General features: G+C 42.3%; 1 protein-coding gene across 1 annotated transcript in view; it reads left to right on the top strand.

Annotated features, from left to right (window-relative positions):
• Positions 1 to 22423, top strand: part of LOC145410993 (uncharacterized) — a 406180-nt gene that overhangs the window by 332304 nt on the left and 51453 nt on the right. Inside the window, exons 5-7 of the mRNA XM_080281052.1 lie at positions 2524 to 2679; positions 3594 to 3776; positions 22016 to 22185. Coding sequence (XP_080137178.1) covers positions 2524 to 2679; positions 3594 to 3776; positions 22016 to 22185 — 509 coding nt within the window. The remainder of the gene's footprint in view (positions 1 to 2523; positions 2680 to 3593; positions 3777 to 22015; positions 22186 to 22423) is intronic.

Genomic DNA, 22423 nt, shown 5'->3' with positions numbered 1-22423 from the left:
CCAGTTGCAACACGCCACTGTTGCACACAGCACTTAATCCTTTGCACTCTGAATTCTGATTTCCTAACACTGCACAACACTGTAATTCCCATGTGGTCTAGTGGCGAGGTATTACAATTTATTCACTGTTTATTCACAAAAATGAGCACGTGGGCTGCCGTGGTGATGAGCGTGCAGTCACGACGGTAGGTAGGTGGGAACTGGGGAGGATGCAGGGGTGCTCTTGCGGACGTCGGAGGAACTGTGCTCCAAAACACAGCTGTTCATCACCGTGTGGCAACTTTAGATCGACTTTTGTGTGTGTGTGTGTGTGTGTGTGTGTGTGTGTGTGTGTATAATTCACCGGGTCGGTCAGGATCACTTTGATGGTCGTGATCGTCAGCTTTTACCCTCCCGGAAGGGAGCTGAGAGCTCATATAGTCCGATCTAAGGGCAAGGCTGTGACCTTCACACACGCACACACCCGTCCCCTTGCTCGAGGGGGACAGTAACCACCCACTTCGTCAGCGAAACTTTTCGCAACCTGAGCGAGGCGCGAACTCCCGTCCACCAGTTGGCAAGCGAGAGCGTTACCACTGCACCAGCGAGCGGTGTGTGTGTGTGTGTGTGTGTGTGTGTGTGTGTGTGTCTCGGAGGACCCGTGCCCAAAATGTCCGGGACTTGGGGTGTCCGGGACTTGGGCGTCCGGGTCTTAAAGAGATTACTGTGACCAAATTATGACGCCTTGTGGTTAAGTGGGTATTTAAGGTGCTCCAGTCAGATTGAGCTGGTGCAGGTTTATATCCAAGGGATGGTTGGGGTTTATTGATCGTGTAATGCCACTCAGGGATAAGTGATGCTGGTTACTCTCATCTTAAATGTCAGGACCAACTTGCCTAGCCCTGGGTTTCTACACTCTTCTGTGGGATGACAGGATTGGATGATGGATGGATAGATGGATGAATTAACACCGTTTCTTCGCTTAAAGTTGATTCTAACCCACGAGTCATAAGCCAAATGCATGTCTTTTAAAGTTATTTAATTTAGATTAGCTTTCTGCCTGCTTACATCCAGACTTTATGTGAAGATTGTATTCCTTGTGTCAAGATTTCACAATGACATGAATTGTTCAGATGAAAAAGTTATACCTAAATGCAGAAAATACCATATGTGAATAAACAGCTTCCGGCAATTATTCTGCATTTTCTTTATGGCCCAGTGTATAAAGTTCTGCAGTGATATTTGCATTTTTTTCCCTGTGTTTTTTCTTTGGAAGTGAGGCATCATATTTAATCAGTTCAGGGCCTAAGTTAGCATACATACCCTAATAGAAAAAGACAGATCTTTGTCAGAAGATGTATTTAACTTCAGAACTTGATTTTAAGCTTTTCTGTGAGACTTCATTGCATTATAGGGATTTCTGTGATACATCACATTCTTAAATGACATGTAACTTGTATTGCTTCTTGTCGTTATTGCCTAGGTACAGTACTGTACAGTACTTTGCTGTTACACAGGTTGATCACCCAGAAGGGTTGTAGTTGTATCAGATGTGGTTATAATGTACACAGTTTTATATGATCAGTGTTTGAGCTCTCACTGTTTGTCCTTTTTCCTTTGCAACTAATTGTTCAGGTTATATGGTTGCTGTTATTCATGAGCAGTTTGAAATTTTTAAGTTATAAATCATTAAATACTAACTTCAGTGTTCTTTGAATACAGAATTAAACATGGCTTAGCAGGTAGTTCAGGCGATGTGGTTGCTGTCTTTCATGAGCAGTTTGAAATTTTTTAGGTGCATTAAACACTTCACTCAGATTATGTATTTTTCATTTCATTCTTGTTGTCTTGCCTTAAGATAGTTTTATTCAAATCATGGGAGACTGTTGGAACTTAGAGGTTGGATACATCATCGTCATCATCATCATCTTTCTTGCCATCCTGACCAATTTCCCACCCGAGGGCAGGGTGTAGTGGAGTCCTGCAGAGAGTGTCTATCAACAGCGTTCAGTATTAAATGGGCCTCACTCTTGTTGACGTACCAGTCAAGCCTCTGTTAAATGTAGCTTTCCCTCTTCATCACATGGTCACATAATTAAGGAGAATCAAACATCTGATAGCAGCTAAAGGAAAATATAATTGACATACTTAACCCCTGCCATCTGGGTGACATGTATACATGCCTCTCTGGGGCCATCTGGGGGTCATGTATACGTGATCTAGTGTTTTGTAGTAGTATTGGTGTTATTATTATTACGATTATAGCATTATATTATAACATACTATAATATTATATTGTAGTTTTAGCTGTGAAATTATGATTTAAATAGGTGATTTTTAAGAAAAACACCTTCTGGTGGTTTGGGTGGTGAAAACAACCCCCGGACGTGATGGGTTAATGGTGTAGGAGATAAGCTTTACTTACCATATTCATTTTTTTACTCTTTTTATTTTTTCCTCAGGTCAGGGTAGGTTTGTTGCAGCAGAAAGAAAATGTAGATGATGTACTGGTATTGTGGGGATTAAGTGCTGCATTTTTTTCAGGTCAGGGTAGGTTTGGCACAGCTTACCGAGCAATGGTGGAGGGTGAAGTGGTTGCTGTGAAGATGTTCCCGCTGCATCATAAGGGATCCTACACCAATGAGAAGTACATCTACTCTCTCCCTCTCATGGACCACCCAAATCTCCTCACCTACCTTGGTCAGTAGTTTTGTGTGTGTGTGTGTGTGTGTGTGTGTGTGTGAGAGAGAGTGAGAGTGAGAGATGTTTACATATTTTTTACTTAATTGTACTTTTTCTGGATTGGCACAGACTCATAATGTCCTGTCTTTTGATAATGTTCTATTATGCTTTTCTTTTAATTTGTAAGTAATTTAGGCACTGACAACTTCATCTAAGAGTCAGTTGCTCTGACAGGAAAACAGTACTTCCGTATATCTTTATCATCTCGTACTTTATGTTGTTTTTGACTATCTCCTCCTCATGTTATGTTTACATGTATTATATTCTGTACAGTAGTCTCTCTGTGTCAGTTTTATCCTGTCCTGTTATATGCTTGAGTAACATTATCATATATCCTCTTTTTCAACTCTGTTCCATTTGGGTGTTGGTTTTCACTATCAGTAAATGAGGGGGACAGATAAGAATTTGTACTTTTGGTGCAAAGTTTTCATTAACATAGTCTTCTACCTACCGCAATTACAGCGTGTTTAAATTGTTGTTTTATCAGTATAGACATCATCTTTTTACTGTATTTTATATTTTTGACGATTCCTTTTCCATATTAACCCCTTCCATGCTTATTGTAAGATAGTTTACCTCTCCTGTTATATAACCAGTGTAAATTGAACCTTAAATGAGGCTTGGAGGGCAATCTGAGCTGACCTTCATTGTGCCTCATATGAGGTCTGCAGCTCAGCAAGGTTTAAGTCCACAGTAGCTTACAGTAAGATTATCAGTTACAGTTCTGTTGATACCTATAATACTGTTCTGTTGAGACCTATAATATAAAGATGATGAGAGGGAGGGAGGGAATGTTCATTGATGCGTAACTAGGGCACTGCTGTACACGTATTTAAAAACTACAGATTAACTCCTAACCATTTTCCTTGCAGGTGGTGGTGACTGTACGGGACCAGATGGGAGTTTATACTTTGGGTTGGTGTTGTCCTACTGTCCACGTGGCCGCCTCAGTTCATACTTGGCCGAGCAGACCCTCAGCTGGACCACATTCTGTAAGGTTGTCCTTAGCGCCACCAGAGGGCTTGCACACCTTCACTCAGAAATTAGGAAAGGAGGTGAGTAAACTTGAATTTTTGTGTGAATGTGTGTACCGTCCTATTAACCCTCACACTTTGTCTTCTGCAGTGTCAGTAATTAGTCTGTTTTTACTCAGTGGAACTAAGTCCCACAAATTGAATACATTTCAAAGTCTCCTTTACATGAAATTAGATCAGCTGTAGTTATGAAGTAGGAGTGAGTGTCTGTACTTACTAGTCTGACAACACTTTGCCATAAATTGATCTGAAAGTGGTTTGGAATCTTTGTCAGGTTAGAGCAAATGTGTAGTAATGTTTCAGTTATCATCATATCTGATTTAGGCAGAAGGACATTAAGGAGATCATCCGGTTGTTACTCTGAACATGTCAGTAGATTTCATCTGATTTCAGTGAGATTTGGCACACACATATAGAGGGCTGTTCGAGGTAATGATTGGTACCTCATAATTGGAAATCGGTAGATTAGTTTTCGAATTAGTTACAATTGGGATAAACTGAATACCATTGCCAAAATTCGATGTAGTCCAAAAAAATGCCGTGTATCATATATTTTTGGTGTTCACACAACTCACGGAAGGTGTGTCTTGAATTGAGACTCGTAAGTTTATGATAACATATCTAATTACGACACTGGGTGATGAGGAAATTAGGTATAATTAGTTCCTTCCTAATCAGACTTTGAAGAGATTCTGTGCACGAATGGGGAGGAATATAAAAATACAATGAGTTGAACTTACAGAACTTTTTACGAGCTTTCAATTGGTATATAAATGATCCTCGTACAACCAATAGTAAATGAGCTTATTGATCTCAGAGGTCACAAAATTACATTTTGAGAAAACGGCCCTCAAAGTTTCCCCAAATTTACTAACGTGCTATGCATGAACAGGAGGGAGTAGAATAGAATGCCTGGCATACCTTATAGAACTTTTTACACCCTTTCGATTGGTATATCAATGAACCTTGTATGACCAGTAGTTATTGAGCTTATCGAGAAGTTTGAGAACACATTGTTGCCATTAGGTGGCTAAGAAGGGACCAATACTGTTGTCTGCCTTGTCGTCTCCAGTGTATCTCAGAATGCCCCAACACTGTAGTCTGCCTTGTCTCCATGCTGTTTTTGGAAGGACCCAACACTGTAGTGGGTGTCATCATCTCCAAGGTGTCTCAGAAGACCCCAAGAATGTAGTCTACCTCGTCTGCATTGTGTACTGAGATGTCCCCAACACTGTAGTTGGCCTCGTTGTCTCCAAGTTGACTCAGAAGGTTCCATCAGTCTTTCTCATCGTCTGCGCCAACATGAATGACAGTATATTCAATTATTTAGGTGGTTTTATTGAGCCATACGGTCATATTATAGGTATACCCATCCACCCTGTGTTGCCCCACTCCCAGACGACCTGCGAAAGTTTGAAATAAAGTAAAAATTGACCAATTTTTATTCAGTTTTCAGGAGTAATATTTCACAGGGAAATGAGGAAATGTTGAAGGATTATATTTATGGGCGTAACTCAACTTTGCCCAGACCCGCCATTTTCAACAAGCCAATCCCCTTAACCCTTTTAGCCCGAGGAGAGTGGTTTTACTCTGCTCTTCCTGCTAATAGTGGGACAGATAATCTAAATATATGAAAGAATAGTGCATTTTGTGACTAAAGTATGAAACTTTTAGGCTTGTTCTGTATACTGTATCATGAATATTATTTTCAGATGTGGAAGCACTTTCAGATTGAACTTTGAGGTCATCTAGAGGTCATTGATCTTGGATGTCATGATAATTTTATTTTATCACCAGTGTTAAGAATATTTTAATTATTTTAAGACCATTACTTGTAGTTACACCTATTTTATGTTGCAGAACCTTGACTATGCCTCTCAGGTTGTCAGCTATGACAGTAGTCTTAATTTGGCTTTCAAGGTTATCTAGGGGGCACTGACCTTTCGCATTATGAAATTTCTCCTTTAGCACCTTTGTGAAGAACATTTTGAATATTGCAAGACAATTACTTGTACAGTAGTTAAACCTATTTTATGCTGCAGAACTTTGACGAAGCCTCTCAGTTTAAGTTGTCAGATATGGCAACTCCTTTAATTTTACATTTGGGGTCATCTAGAGGTCGTTGACCTTTGACTATTAAATTTCTACCTCATTGCCTATGTGAAAAGTGAATTTTTTTTTTTTTTTTTGTAACAAAAATAATTCATATTTCTAGTTACTATATGTAACACATATTTTGTTACTTTTTTTCAGATAAATGCAATTAACAAACAGTCTGAATATATAGCATCAGCAAATATACCTATATGCTCCAGCCTTTCTAATTATAACAGTCTCCTGAACATGCGCTTAAAGCAGTACACGTTAGAGCTGCCTTTGAACATTTGCAGTGTCCAGTACAATCCTTTTTGCTGCCACAGTGAATAAGTTCATAATGTGACTGATGTTTCTGGAAGTGTGTTTCAAAGTGGTTCCCATCCACTTGTTTCATTTATCACACCCCAGTTCAAAGGGCTTGTACATGAGGGTCAGGAACCAAGGCCTTGTTCCAGATGTTTATATGGTATGTGGCATGCTTAATGTGTTGTTTCAAAGCCTCCATTGTTGGGGGCATGTTTTCTAAGCTTCATGACACCTGGAAGAAGAGTTGTTTCTGTGTTTCATTTATTTTCATGGCAGCACTGGCCCTCATACATGAGCACCACAAAGCTCTCAGAGTGTAACAGTGAATGCTTTCTCACATCCCTTGGCATCTCCAAGAGCTCAGGAAAAGCCTTGGTAACTTCAGGATAGACATTCCAAGTGTCCCAGGCAGTCTTCTTGCCTCTTCCACAAAAGGCAGATGTTATCATATCCAGTGAAAGCATGAAGCACTGGGAATCTCTTGCAGGTACTTGGACCACACTTAGAGGTCACAAAAACTGGAGCCAGTTCCAAAAGCTATTCACAGTTCTTCCAATTGAATTTTTGTGAACAGAACCAAGGGGCCTCTCCATGACTTGCTGGCCACGTCCACAGAATTTCATTGGCAGTAGCAGAGAGTGGTTAATCAACTGCAAGAACAGAAATTTGGCCTGGGTTTAGAAGCTGAACTGCTACTCTGACTACATCCATGGGATGGCATATCATGGCCACAGAGTGTGCACTTTCATGAAACGGGCAAAAGAGCATTGATCGCTGGTGGAGGCAAAGCTGCTTGCTGTTTGTCAGCAGGGTATGCAGACCATGATACCCAGTCATCTTTGTCCATGTGTGGGATTTTTAGAGTGGCCATTACAGCATCAAGCCATTCATCTTCTTTTCTGGTGGCTTCCAGAGTTTGAAGGTCAAAGGGTCGCACAGGTCCTTGGACTGCCGGTACTGTAAACTGTTTTGTCTTCTGAGTAACTGGTGGAACACTAGTGTAGGCTTGTGGAAGAGGGACAATTGACCTGCTTGATGGAAAGGCCTGGTTAATGATGGAAACACTATGCTCATTGCCTGCACATTCATGTGATGGTTGTTGAATGAGGGAGATTGCAGTACCATGGAATGAATCTTTGGCTGTGGCAAAACTAGGATTGTGATCAATGTTCTCAACTGCTGCTGTTGTGAATAGACCATGGCACATCTTTGTTGGGCATACAGCATTCTCCATACTGAAGTTTTCACAAATTCCATTGGCAGTATCAGATGACAGTTACAGGAGCTTGTCATATGAGACGCACATCCCAAGACTGAAAAGCATGTCAGTGAGTGCCGTGTTGCATGTAACACCATGAATTTTTAATGACACATACAGAGGAAGTGGAGTTTCACAGTCCCTGCAATGATGTATCGTTCTTGGTGACATCTCGGCTTGTGCATATTTAACACTATTGAAGACTAGAAGCTGTGATTCTGTTAGGGCAGCAGTTGTGGTAGACATGTTTCCTAGTAGAGTTTGGTCTTCTGTGTTGGCTCCATCCAAGATCATATTTACCAGGGCAAGTAGTGGTGTTGGAAGAGCATCTTTTGGGGAGGCGGTGGCTCAATCGGTAGAGAGTTGGCCTGCAGTCCTGACAGACCCGGGTTCAAATCCCGCTGAGGCAGGGAACAGTTTAAGGATTTGAATTTCATAAAATCAGACTTTACTGATCTACCAGAAGGCCCGCCGACATGTCGTAAAAATACCCCCGCTAATACCAATACACCAGTCCTGTATGAGACAGCCCTAGCATGTATTCAATATGGACGGTGGGTGTTAGCGCCGAAGTGGTGACATGTAGAGGTGTGCGGTACGTAGGAGGACTACTGGGCCTTGAAAGCAGGCTGTGAAGCCTTTGCCCAGAATCGGTCACATAAAAAAAAAAAAAAAAAGTCGAGATAATATGAACCATCAAAAATGAAATACTTAACATTTTCTTTTGCACTACTTGTGCTGCTCTAATAAATGAATGGCATCATTGCTGTGGTCGCAAACCTTCCTGAGAGCATCTCTGATGTCATTTTCAAATGATAAGTGTGTCTCTTCCCTTGGAATGTGATCTAAGGTCAGGAAACACTGAAAGTGGCCTTCTTTAGTCTTGTAGTGTGTACACGGTTCTGCACAGAGACACCCAGCTGCTGCAGATGGATCTTCTGGATTTCTCCAAGATCTGCCAGCTTTAATACTGGGGCACAATCATCAGCATGCTTTTCCTCCATGAATGCCACCAACTTAGCAAAAACAGTTCCACGGAAGCAACTTTCATCTTCATTTTCATCCTTGGGGATGGCATACCTTGCCCTGTTATAGAGTTTATGCAAGCAGTTGTGGTAATACTTAACCTCAAGGATAGTCATGTCACCAGGGACACGCTGTGTCCTCTAACTCTGTGTCCTCTAACTGTATAGCACATTTCCTAACATTTTCATCTATTTGATTTGTTCCAGCTTCATGTAGAACTTCTGAACCAGTTGGTTCATTACAGAAGAAGCACAAAGGTTCTGTTTGTCTAATATTGTTGTCAGCAGAATGTGTGTGGAAGGTGGAAGCAGCCAGCTGCACTTCGGCTGATTTTCTGTTTTGTTGTCACTTTAGCATGTTTTGATTGAATTTCACTTGACAAGGCTTGTGCCATTTTGCATTGTTGGCAGTCAGAGTGGCTTCAGTACCTGTTCCATCATCTAGTCTGTTAGAATCAAACTCTATTGGCATATTTCCAAGTTCTTGAAACTGGAGGAGGTCATTTGCCAATGAGATGTACTGAGCACCAATAGGTTTCTTGGTTGATTGAGCTGGGCACTGCAGAGTTTCATCAGTTTCTGTTTGGCAGAGAGCACACAGATCCCATATAGTTATGGAAGGTAATCTTGAATGCTTGGGTTTGTGAGACAGAGTTGTATCAACCAGAATGTGACACTTCACCATGGTGTGGAGTACTGTATGCAATAAGCAAGAAAGCAGACTAAGCTAAGCTTTGTACAGCTACAAGGTTCTGCAGCTTCCTGCAACTACACCACCACTTCACGCAATACTACAGCTACACAGTTCTACATCACCACTCCGTCACATGCAGTGATCTAACCTGCAACACACAATATGATAAATGAATTTTAGTGTACTAGAGCACTCTGTTAGCCAGCACTTATCATACTTGTGAAACACCATAAGTGAATAAGGAATAACAACTAAAGGTCACAGAAAGGTCAGATTAGTCCTAATAGTAATGAGAAACACTTTTAATGGGTTTTAAAAGCATTAACTAACCCGTTAACTGCTTTATACAGCCTGGGCTGTTCCGAGTGCGACTGCTCAATACAGCCCTGGCTGCGCAGGTGAATTTCGAATATAGTTCCATGGTGACCAAGGTCGACCCATGCAAGCATGTTTGAATCTTCAAAACCAAAACTGAAAAAGAAAATGAAAGCCATACATTGCAATAGGGAATCAGACACTTCGATGTTCATCCTTGGCTTTACCAAAGTAAATATTGAGCTAATATTTCATTACTATATACTTTGGCATGTGTTCTTTCAGTTCCTAAGACAAAATTTGGCCTTTGGGAAATTTCATTTTTACCCGTGTCTGTGCACCACAGATACCTAAAAAAAAACGCCATGCGCAGTTAAGGGGTTAAAAACTGGATGCATTATAGTTAAATATAGGCAGAATCATAATGAACAGTATCATGAAAAATATACTTAAAATTGACCTTGGGGTCATTGACCTATCAAGGTCATCAGAGGTCAGATCAAAGTTGCTTCAACATCTGAAAATAAACCTTATGATATCTGCTGGCAGTCCTGAACGTTTCATGCTTTAGTCACAAAATGCCCATTTCTTCTGCTTATCTGCCCCACTATAACTGGGAATTTGTTATTCAGCATAGAGGAGGAGGAGGTGTATTTTTTAAGGAAATCAGCTTATGGAGGTAACCTCTCCAGATCAAAAAACAATTTACATACATTAGTGAACAGTCTTCACTCTCATCTCATATGTCAGGACCAACTTGCCTGGCCCCGGGCTCCTACACTCCTCATGGGGCAGCGTAGGATTGGATGATGGATGGATGGATGAACAGTGATTTATTTTGCATATTACATCTTAGCATTTTTTTGTATGCTATTTATATAATTGTAATATTGAGATTGTTTACATTGCTGGTTAGTACTTGGATGGGTGACCGCCTGGGAACACCAGATGCTGTTGGCATAACCCCTATGTGTCAAGTGGGGTTGGTGGAGGATTAGTGCCCCTCCCTGTAAAACAATTAACTCTAAGCTGTTGGCCACCCCATTTGGGATACATGGCGTCTGGCAGTGAATGAAAAATGAATGAATATTTACATTAGTAACATAAGAGAATACTGAGATACAATGTACAGCATAAATCCTTAAGGAAGAGGCCATCCCCTGTCCAGCAGTTCCCAGGAGGAAGCAAGGCATTAGATAATGATGAGGTGTAACAAAATCTCTAAAGCCACTTAGAACATGATGTGGTTTCTGGGTGCAAAGAGATAGGAGATGGTGCTGGAAACCTATCCTTCATGTGTTGGCTCAGAGGTGTTGTAACTACACTACTCAATACTTCTGTTGCAGTCAGCCTTGTAGCTCTTTTGACTCATCAGAGAGAAAGAGGGATTGCAGTTTGTCTTGTCTTCTTGTATCTTCAAATTTATGTCCTTGAATTTTAAAATAGCAATGCTTTGCATCTCCTCACTCACTTTGTACATGGATAACAGGATTAGTACTATGATGATGATGATGATGATGATAAGATTAGCCAATCCTTTTTTACATTTTGCCACTTGAAGCAAATTATCATTCAGAGCATTCCAGTAGTCTCAGGCCCCTTTGGTCCAGATGGGGAAATGAAGGATTGGATAATTGATGGATTGTTTTGTTTCATTTCATTTCATTTTTAAAGGCTCCAACATGCTTGCATGCATCTACCTTGGTCACCTAATGGCAGCTCTCCACATTGCTCGATCTCTGGCAACTTCCTTATTCAGTCCCTTATCCCTGAGGTCAAACTCATCCCACGTTTTTTTTTTTGGTCTACCTCTTGCAACCCTGATGTTAACACTTCTCACTTTCTGCACCAAATTATCATCCCCCATCCTCTCCACATGCCCAGACCATCTCAGTCTACTTTTCCTCGTCACAACACCAATACACTCCACTCCCATCCTACCTCTCAACTCTTCCTTTGTAAACCTAGCCCCCCCAGGTCTCGCTCTCAAGGACGCACTGCACATCTACCTAATGATTGTCATTTCTGTACATTTAAACCTGTGATTATCCTCTTCCATTACTGCTCAGGTCTCACTACCATACAGCATTACGCTCCCAACACATGCTGCATACAAAGATCCCTTAGCATGGAGGGAGAGCCCTTTCAAAGTCAGGAGAGGCAACAGCTCCCTGAACTTCTTCCAACCACTCTTCATGATAGCCACAGAGCTAGCTTCAGCCCCACCTCCAGCACATAACATGTTTCCCAAATAACAAAACTTGTCCACACCCTCGAGAGACTCATCAGCATGCCTGACAGTCTCCACATGTTTTCCCTGACACACAGAATGCATGATATCAGTATTATGTCACAGTTTACTTTTAATACCACTACATCTCTTATGCACCCACTTAATACAAACACTGCACAAGATGTAATTACTTCCCACATCCCTATGGAAATTCGGACACCACTCTCTTCTTTGACAGGACCACCACCAGCCTTAGATACCATCACTTTTATTTTAACTGCATTTACTCATAAGCCCTAGTTCCCCATACCATTTCTCCACTTCCTAAATCTTTCCTCCGCCTCTATTTCATTCTCTGCAGTCAACACCAAATCATCAGCATATGACATCTCCCACTGGAGTCCATTTCTGAAGTAATATCTATCTATCTATCTATTGCCAGACACCATCTTCCTGTAAAGGGTGGCCATTTGACACTGAGTTATGTGAGGGCTTAAAGTACCATGATAAAGGACAAGGGGCTCAAGACTGATCCCTTGATGCGCACCAACATTCACAGAAAACTTCACTTAAATCTCCATTCACCCTTACTTGGGTCCAAGCACTCACATACATAGCCATAACCACCCTAACCAGCCACTCCTCAATCCCAAGCTTTATCATTACCTGGTTCATCACCTCCCTAGGGACTCTGTCAAAGGCCTTCTCCACATCAACAAAAGCAAAGTACAGATTCCTTTTCTTCCCTATATATTTTTCACGAAGCTGTCGAACAGTGAGTATGGCATCAGTGGTCCCTTTGTCTTGCATAAACCTAAACTGCATCTCATCAATATTCACTCATTCTCTAATCATACCTTCTAGAACTCTCTCCATTACCTTCATTATGTGGTCTAAAAGCTTTATGCCTCTATAATTTCCTCTTTCCAGGGTGTCACCCTTCCCCTTGTGCACATTTATAATTACACTCTTCAGCCAAACATCTGGGACAACGCACTCAGATATAATCGTATTTATCATGTCAGTAACTAACCACACGCCTATATCTCCTGAAGCTTTCAGCATTTCAGTAGTCAACCAAGACACACCTGCTGCCTTCCCCACCTGCATCCTGCCTATTGCCTTGCTCACAATAGCAGCATCAATCAAAGGCCAAGGGCCAAACACTGGATCTGCTGTCTTTAACCTTTCCTGTTCCAGTCAAACTCCTCATTCATCTCTCTATCTATCTATTGTCAGACGCCTCTGTCCCGTTCGGGGTGTCCACAAACAAATTGCCTCCACGTCGCCCTGTCCCCCGCCATTTCACTGCCCCGCTCCCAACTCACATCCCACTTTCTCATATACCTCTCCACCCCATCCCTCCATCTCATCCTCGGCCTCCCCCTTCCTCTTCCTCCCTCCACCTCACTCACATACACTCTCCTCATCAGTCTCTCACCCTCCATCCTCTCCACATGGCCAAACCACCTCAGTGTATTTCTCCTAACGCTTCCTATCACATCCACATCCACACCACAACGCTCCTTTATATCCTCATTTGTCAGCCTGTCACTCCATGTGACTCCACAGGCTCCTCTTAAATAACTCATTTCCACTGCTCTCACTCTTGACTTGTGTCCTTCCAGCAAAGTCCAAGCTTCACTTCCATACGTTAGAGTTGGTATCACAATACAGTACTGTCATGTAGTAACTTTTTCACTTCCATGCTCACTTCCCTGCTTCTTATCACTGCTTTCAAGGAACCAGCAACCTTTCTTCCCTGCTGTACCCTTTCAAGCACTTCACCCTCCAAACCTCCATCCTTACTCATCACACTACCCAAGTACTTAAACGTACTCACATTTTCCAATTCCTCACCATCCAACCTCGCTGTACATTCACTGACTTCACCTCTCTCAAAGACCATAACTTTACTCTTCCCTACATTCACCTTTAGATTCCGTTTCTTACACACTCTCCCAAACTCATCCACCAAGCCTTGCAGCTCTCCTTTGTCTTCACTCAACAACACAGTATCATCTGCAAACAACAGTACAGGGAGTTTCCAAACACTACCCTCTCTCACTAGGGCCACTCCAACATCCACTACCCTACCTTGTACCTCTTTTTTTTTACCCCAACCATGTACAGATCGAACAACCATGGAGACATGACACATCCCTGTTTCAACCCAACTTTCAAAGAGAAAAATTCACTTAGTTCACCATCCATACACACTGCAGCCTTCGCACCATCATACATACTCTTCACAGCATTCAACTACTTCCCATCTACTCCATAATTATATTCTTAATACTTTCCACAATCTTTGTCCATCCACCCTGTCATATGCTTTCTCCAAATCCATGAAAGCCGCATACAACTTCTCTCCCTTCTCTAGAAACTTTTCCACTAAAGTTCTAAGAATGAATATCTGATCTACACAACCTCTTCCCTTCCTAAAGGCTCCCTGTTCTTCAACTAATTTCTCTGTTCTTTCTCTAACTCTGTCAATAAGTATCCTACCATACACTTTTCCTATTATACTAAGAAGACAAATGCCCCTATGATTACCACACACTTCTTTTTCCCCTTTTCCTTTGTACAAAGGAATAATTATACCTGACTTCCAATCCTCCGGGACTCTACCTTCCTCCCAGGCCAATCTGCACATTTTCGACGTCCATTCTACTACTATCTCTCCCCCATGCTTCAGCATTTCACCACACACTCCATCAATTCCTGGGGCTTTCCCCGATTTAACTTTCTTCATTGCTTCCACAACTTCTGTCCTACTGATTTCTTCCTGTATTCTCACCTCCCTCCTCCTCCCAGCCATTCCCTAGCCACTTATACTCACATTACTTCCATCTTGTATGTTCAACAATTCCTTAAAGTGTTCTCTCCATCTGCTCACTTTTTCTCCCTTCTCCACTAGTAATCTACCATTTTTATCTTTCACTCCCCTGCTAACCTCACTTCCACCCTGTCTTACTCTTTTTACTGTACTGTACCTCTTTCCAGAACATTTTCTTAGTCCCTCCACTTTACACTCAAATTCCTTCCAAATTCATCATCCACTCTCTTCTTATTCTCTTACTAATCTTTTCACCTCTCACTCTCTTTCTTCATATAACTCTCTTCTGCCTCTCAACTTCTTCCACGCCCCTATTTCTCATCCATTCATTGTATGCTTTCTTCTTTTGTGCCACAGCCTATCTCACCTCTTCATTCCACCACGCTGTTCCTTGCATCCCCCTCCATCTCTTCTTCATCCCACACACCACATCACATGCTCGTCATTCAGCAACCAGTTATGTTCTCTTCAGGCATTGTTAATATCGCCACTGTTCACCACTATTTTTCCTTCGTGATTCTTCACACACAGCTCACCTGTGATATCCCTGTTTTCCCTGTTCATCTGATTTGCTACCTTAAATATCATATTCTTCCTTTCCACACTATTTATGTTATCAAGTACAAGTCTCTGAGACTCAGCTTTTGCCTTGTAAACCTCATTTTTAGCCCTGTGCTTGGCAGCCAAGTATTCCTCTTTGTTACCACCCCTTTTCCATTCCTGGAAGATACTTTTTTTTTCCCTTAACTACTGCTTCCACTGCTTCCACACACTCATCCGACCACCAAGGTACTTTATGTCCTGGGGGGAGGGGGGGGGGCTTGTCCAGCCACTCACTGAATCAGCAACTCGCAGGAGATTGTTCTTGAGCTCTGTACTGTTCTTTAACACTTCTATCCATGGATCCCTGGGTGGATTAATTGTGCATATGTACATATAAGCATTGATTCATTATTATTTTAAGAGGATAACATTTCATTGAATATCTGTTCAGCAGTGGCACATATTATTATTTTGATTGTTATTATTATTTATTATTTTTGGGGGGAGTTGGGAGAGTGATGAAGAGGTGAGTAGAGCACTGGGCTTTGAACTGTATGGTTGCAAGGAAGAGTGAATTTGAATTAGGTATTACATTGTTTACTGTTCTTCTACTGTATGTGGCCCTACCAGCACATTGTGAAAATTCCTCCATTAATATCACAACACCAGATCTGAATATGATATCTCTAGCATATCAGTTAAGAGGTGATGGTTATTACATGTAGTAGCTAAATGCCAGGTGATATGTGAGTGCTGGAGGGGATTAGTATGCCATTAAAATGTTGTAAGGATACACGTGGACCCAGGAAAAGGGCTTCTTACCTGATTTCCAGAGTTGTGCCTACAGTTTTTGTGAAATAACTATATGTATGTTTTGCTTTTAATTGAACTGTGAACTGTGGAGTATGTAGTAACAAACAAATCTGAGTTTTTATTGTGTACATTTATGTAGGGTTGGCAGTTACTGTTATTGAAGAACATTCACCACACTGCTTATATTACAGATGGACTATCAGTGTGAATGGTGTACTGTTTTATGTAAAGGTAAAGGTGGGAGGTGCATAGCTATAGTGTTCATCTTTGTAACAAGGCCTTTAAAACTATCTATCTATCTATCTATTGCCAGATGCCTCAATCCCATAAGAGGTGGCCCCAAACATATTACCGCCATGTCCCCCTGTCCAACGCCATTTCATTGCCCTGTTCCCAGCTCACACCCCCCTCTCCTATAACTCTCCACTCCATCCCTCCAGCTCATCCTCGGCCTCCCCCTGCCTCTTCTTCCCTCCACCTCACTCGCATACACTCTCCTCGTTAGTCTCTTGCTTTCCATCCTCTCCACATGGCCAAACCAGTGTATTTCTCTTAATGCTTTCTATCGCATCCATGTCCACACCACAACACTCCTTCACTTCCTTATTTATCAGTGAGTCTTTCCACGTAACTCCACATGCTCCTCTCAGATAACTAATTTCCATTGCCCTCACACTTGACTTGTGCCCTTTCAGCAAGGTCCAAGCTTCACTTCCATATGTTAGGGTTGGTATCACAATACTGTCATGAATCGGCTTTTTTACTTCCATGCTCACTTCTCTGTTCCTTATGACTGCTTTCAAGGAACCAGCAACCTTTCTTCCTTGTTGTACCCTTTCAAGCACTTCATCCTCTAAACTTCCATCCTTACTCATCACACTACCCAAGTACTTAAATGCACTCACATTTCCATTTCCTCCTCCTACAGCTTCATTGTACATTCAGTGGCTTCATTTCTGTTGAAGACCATAACTTTACTCATCGCTACATTCACCTTTAGATTCCATTTCTTACACTTTCTCCCAAACCCATTCACCAAGCTTTGCAGTTCCTGTGATCTTCACTTAACAATGCAGTATCACCTGCAAACAACAACCAAACACTGCCCTCTCCCATTAATCCATGGACGCCGGGCTAAAATCTGCTCGTACCTCATGTCTTGGGGGAAAAAAAAAATAGGTTGCCTCTTAATATCTTAGAAACTATAGGAGTTAGGGATATTAATTAAATACCATATTACTCATCAACTCTTCTTCTTGTGAATGAAAGTATCCCTAGGTCTGGAAGTCATTGCATTGATGAGTAATGATATGAGGAAAAGGGCTAATTTTTGCTACGAAAATAGGATGTGTTCGTGTGTCTTCCCACAGCCTCGACCATGGGTTTGCTGTCAACGTGATAACTTCTCCATTACTAGATAAACTAGACATGGTGGTGTCCGAGGCATACCCTTTGGCACCACCACTGAGTCCATTCCTAGTATCCTTTGGAAAGAGGCTTGGCAGGGGTGGATGAGGCAAAATTCCATGAGGCGGGAACAAAATCAGATGAGGAGGGTTCTCGCAAAGTCCATCTCAGCAGTTACGTCAACAAACAAGGGATGAGGCTATGGCACACCTAATGTCTGACTTGGCTTGTATCTCTGACTGGGGTAAAAATAAGCTGGTTGTTTTTAATGCATCAAAGACTCAGTTTTTACATCTATCAACCCGACATAATCTTCCACAGGCATACCCATGAATGTTTAATAATATTCAGCTTAATCCTGCATCATCCTTGAACATGCTTGGGGTTTCATTTACCCGGGACTCACCTTGGAAAGATCATATTACGTCTCTTGTAAAATCTGCTTCCAAGAGATTAGGTGTGCCAAGCCGACTCCTTTCCTTCTTTACCCCTGCACAATTGTTGACTCTATACAGGGGTTTTATCTGCCCTTGTTTAGAGTACAACTCTCATGTGTGGGGAGGCTCCCCACATACAGCTCTTCTCAATAGGATGGAGTCAAAGGCTTTTTGTCTCATTAACTCTCCTCCTCTTACTGACTCCCTTCAACCTCTGTCTCTTCGTCGCACTGTTGCATCTTTATCTCTTCTGTCGCTACTTCAATGGTCACTGTTCCTCTAGACTGTCTGCATGCATTCCTCCACCTATACGATGGGCGAATAGCACCCGTCTAGCAGCAAACTCTCATCCCTTTTCTGTCCAACTCTCTAATGCAAGAGTTAACCGTTACTCCCCGTCCTTCATTTATGCAACAGGTTAACTCTGGAACTGTCTCCCTCTGTCTGTATTTCCTGCATCCTATGATCTGCATTCTTTTAAATGCAGTGTGTCCAGGCATCTCAAAATGATCAGATCTTGACTTTGGCTCTCTTTTGTAGTTTGTTTTTCTCTCAGAAGGAACAATAATTGCAGGTTAACCACCTTTGGGTCCTTCTTCCTCGCATAAAAAAAAAAAATCATCCCACACCTTGCAAGTCATAGAGACTACTGAGGCATGGTTGGGCAGGCTGAAGGGAGTCTCCCCCGAGCTTTTGGTGATGAGATAAAGTGGCAGCCACTTCAAACTGTGCCGGAAGAGCAAGTGCGGTTCGTTCCAACACTTGACGCTGCCACGCCACCGATTTTCTGACAGTTCCTACTGACACATGATGGTTAGGGGTTAAGGTTGCTCCAACATCCACTGCCCTACCTTGTACCTCTTTTATAACCCCATCCGTATACAGATTGAACAGCCATGGGGACATGACACATCCCTGTTTCAGTCCAACATTCAAATTGAAAAATTCACACAGTTCACTATCCACACGTGCTGCAGCCTTAGCATCCTCATACTGTACATACTCTTCACAGCATTCAACTTCCCATTTACTCCATATATTCTTAATATGTTCCACATCCCTTATCTATCCACCCTGTCATATACTTTCTCCAAATCCATGAAGCCCACATGCAACTTCTTTCCCTTCTTTAGAAACTTTTCCACTAAAGACCTAAGAATGAATATCTGATATACACAACCTTTTCCCTTCCTAAAACCTCCCTTTTCCCTTCCTAAAACCTCCCTTTTCTTCACCTACTAATTCCTCTGTTATTTCCCTAACTCTGTCAGTAAGTATCCCGCCATATACTTTTCCCATTACACTAAGAAAACAAATGCCCCTATGATTACCACACACTTCATTTTCCCCTTTTCCTTTGTAGAGTTCCCCCCCCCCCGACTCTGGGCAAAGGCTTCAGAGCCTATATCTTGGTGGCAGTAGCCTATCCCAAGGCCCAGTGGTCCTCCTACACCTCCACATGTCACCACTTCGGCACTAACATCCACCGTCCATATTGAATACATGCTAGGGCTGCCTCATACAGGACTGTTATATTAGTATTAGCGGGGGTATTATTATGACATGTCGGCGGGTCTTCTGGTAGATCAGGAAAGTCTACTTTTTATGAAATTCAAATCCTTAAACTGTTCCCCGTCCCGGCCGGGATTCGAACCTGGGTCCATCAGGATTGCAGGCCGCCTCTCTACCAATTCCGCCACCGCCTCCCCCTGACTTCCAATCCTCTTCGGCTCTACCTTCCTTCCAGGCCAATCTGCACATCTTCCATAATCATTCTACTACTATCTCTCTCCCATGCTTCAGCATTTTACCACACACTCCATCAATTCCTGGAGCTTTCCCAGTTTTGGCCTTCTTCATTACTTCCACTACTTCCATCCTACTGATTTCTTCCTCTTTTCTAACCTCCCTCCTCCTCCTAACCATTCCCCAGCCACTTATACTCATATTACTTTCATTGTGGTAGGTGGGGGCACTCACCATCCACTCACTCAAATGTAGTGCTGGTCTCAGGTGTCTGCACTTTCCTCTCCTCCCTCCATTCCTTCCTTCATCTTCTGCCTTTCTTTACTTCATTCTTTCCACGTCCTTCTGCTTACGGGTGACTTTACACTCCTTCTTTTGTCTTTCTGTCCTTCATTCTTTCCTCTTCCTAATGCCTGTGGGAGACTCAACACTGAGTGACAAACCGAATGGTTTCCTGTACACCAGGAAACCATTTACTATGCTGGGTGGTAACCATATAACCCAATTATAGAGCCTGGTGGTTTAGTGGGTAATTACGGCGCTCCGATCGGATTGAGCCGGTGAAGGTTTATATCCAACGGGTGGTTGGGGTTATTGCTTATGTAATGCCATTCGGGGATGAGTGAGGCTGGTCACTCTCATCTTAAATGTCAGGACCGACCCGACTTGCCTAGCCCCGGGCTCGTACGTTCCTCGTGGGATAACATAGGATTGGATGATGGATGGATGGACTTTCTTTCTTTGTCTTCAGCAATTCCTTAAAGTGTTCTCTCCATCTGCTCACTTTTTCTCTCTTCTCCACTAGCAATGAACCATTTTTATCTTTCACTCCCTGATTTACTTCCTTGACTTCCTGTCTAACTCTCTTTTACCTCTCTCCAGAACATTTTCATACATTCCTTCCACTTTACACTCATATTTTATCCAAATTCTTCATCCACTCTCTTCTTACTCTCTCTTACAAATCTTTTCACCTCTTTCTTCCTCTCGGCATATAACTCTCTCTTCCACCTCAACTTCCTCCATGCCCCTGTTTCTCGTCCATTCACTATATGCTTTCTTCTTTTGCACCACAGCATGTTTCACCCCTTCATTCCACCATGCTGTTCCTTGCATCCCCTTTCGTCTTCTCTTCACCCCACACACCACCTCACATGCTGCACATTTTTCTTTTGTGAATATCTTGCACACACTCTCTATTTCCCTATCTGCTCCATATTATGTATACCCAGTTGCTCCTTCACTTCTCTCTTATGTTCTACATTTTTATTTGCCCATTGTTGTGGGATACAAAGCTACTGCATCATCCAAGTTAGGAGTTACGTCAGTTAGATGTTACTGTAGGTACTCATTTCAATTGCCAACCCACAGATGGTGGATGGATGCTAGAATCACATACTGTCAGCTGCCTGCACCTGGATATCAGACCTTGGTGCTGTTGGATTGGCTGCATTCTAGATAGCAGACCTTAATATTCGGCCACCATGGCCAGTCTTATATTACCCTCTTTGAGGTGTAGAGACCCAGGGTTTGGCTATTATATTCCAAAGCATTCAAGGTTCAGAGACCTTTTATTCTGTCTGCCTTTAGTCAGATGCCTAAATCCTGAAGAGCTTAACTACAAACAAATTGCCTTCATGTCACCCTGCCCTCTACCATCAGGTTGCCCTTCATCCACCTCACACCATCGACATTCAGTACCTTTCCTCCCCATACCTCCCCCTCCTCAGCCGTACCCTCTTCCCCTCCTCGTCTACCTCACGGTCATACACTCTTCTAGTCAATTAGCTGTGATATTTATCCATCAGTTATCCATTCTTTGTTGGCCCACTGTGAGTGTAGGGGACTGCCAAAAATGGTAGTGCAACAGTACAGTATTTTAACCCATACTGAGCTGCAGAACTTGCAAGAGGCACTTTGAAGATCTGCATGGACCAAGCTACAAGCCTAATATGAGGCACAATTTACTATCTATCTGTCTGTCTATTGCCAGACCCCTCAATCTTGTAGGGGATGGCCACAAACAAATCGCCTCCATGTTGCCCCGTCCCCCGCTATTTCACTGCCCTCCCCCCCAACTTACACTTCCTTTCGTATACCTCTCCACTCCATCCCTCCATCTCATCCTCGGCCTCCCCCTCCTTCTCCCCTCCACCTCACTCATAAACACTTCCTCATTAATGTCTAGCTCTCTGTCCTCTCCACATGGCCAAACCACAGTGTATTTCTCCTAAAGCTATCTGTCACATCCACATCCACACTGCACTGCTCCTTCACATCCTCATTTGTCAGTTTGTCTCTCCAGGTAACCCCATATGCGCCTCACGAATTACACAGTTTACATTGGTTTAAAAAAAAAAAAATGATCAGGGGAGGTAAACAGCCTTACAGATACTCGGCTCATGAGGGAATAGAGTCATTCTTTGTGCATACAACTTAATAGTGTGCCTGTATTGTACTGTATGTTAAATTGTTTTGCTGAAAGTTTCTGATTCCAGAACTGAGTACAAGTTAAGTAAAGTACTGTAATATTGTCTCACTCCACAGATGTCAACAAGCCCTGCATCAGTCATCGAGACTTCAACACGCGTAACCTCTTATTAAAAGATGACCTTATGTGTGTGGTGTCAGACTTGGGCTTTGCCATCCACACGCAAGGATCTCGTTATTATATCAATGGAGAAGAGCAACATGCAGAAACATCGTCACTTACTGATGTAGGTTTGACTCTTACCTCATGAATAATGGGCGATGACCTAACTTACTCTTGTTTGTATCATCTTAGCATTTTATTTGGACTAACACAAATAATAAGAGGAAGTCAGGTAGACATCTTTAGTCACAAAGTAGTTTTGACTCTTACTTTGTGAAAACTGGGAGATGATTGAACCCTATAATGTTTGTATCAGCTCTAGTGCAGTAAGTATTCATTACAGTGTATGTTGTTCTTAAAAA

The sequence above is a fragment of the Coenobita brevimanus genome, chromosome 87, assembly GCF_032717465.1.
Source record: "Coenobita brevimanus isolate Jiangsu-jjx chromosome 87, ASM3271746v2, whole genome shotgun sequence".
In the NCBI taxonomy this organism is placed as follows: domain Eukaryota; kingdom Metazoa; phylum Arthropoda; class Malacostraca; order Decapoda; family Coenobitidae; genus Coenobita; species Coenobita brevimanus.
The sequence above is the reverse complement of the archived record's forward strand: the minus strand, read 5'-3'. Positions and strand labels throughout refer to the sequence as shown.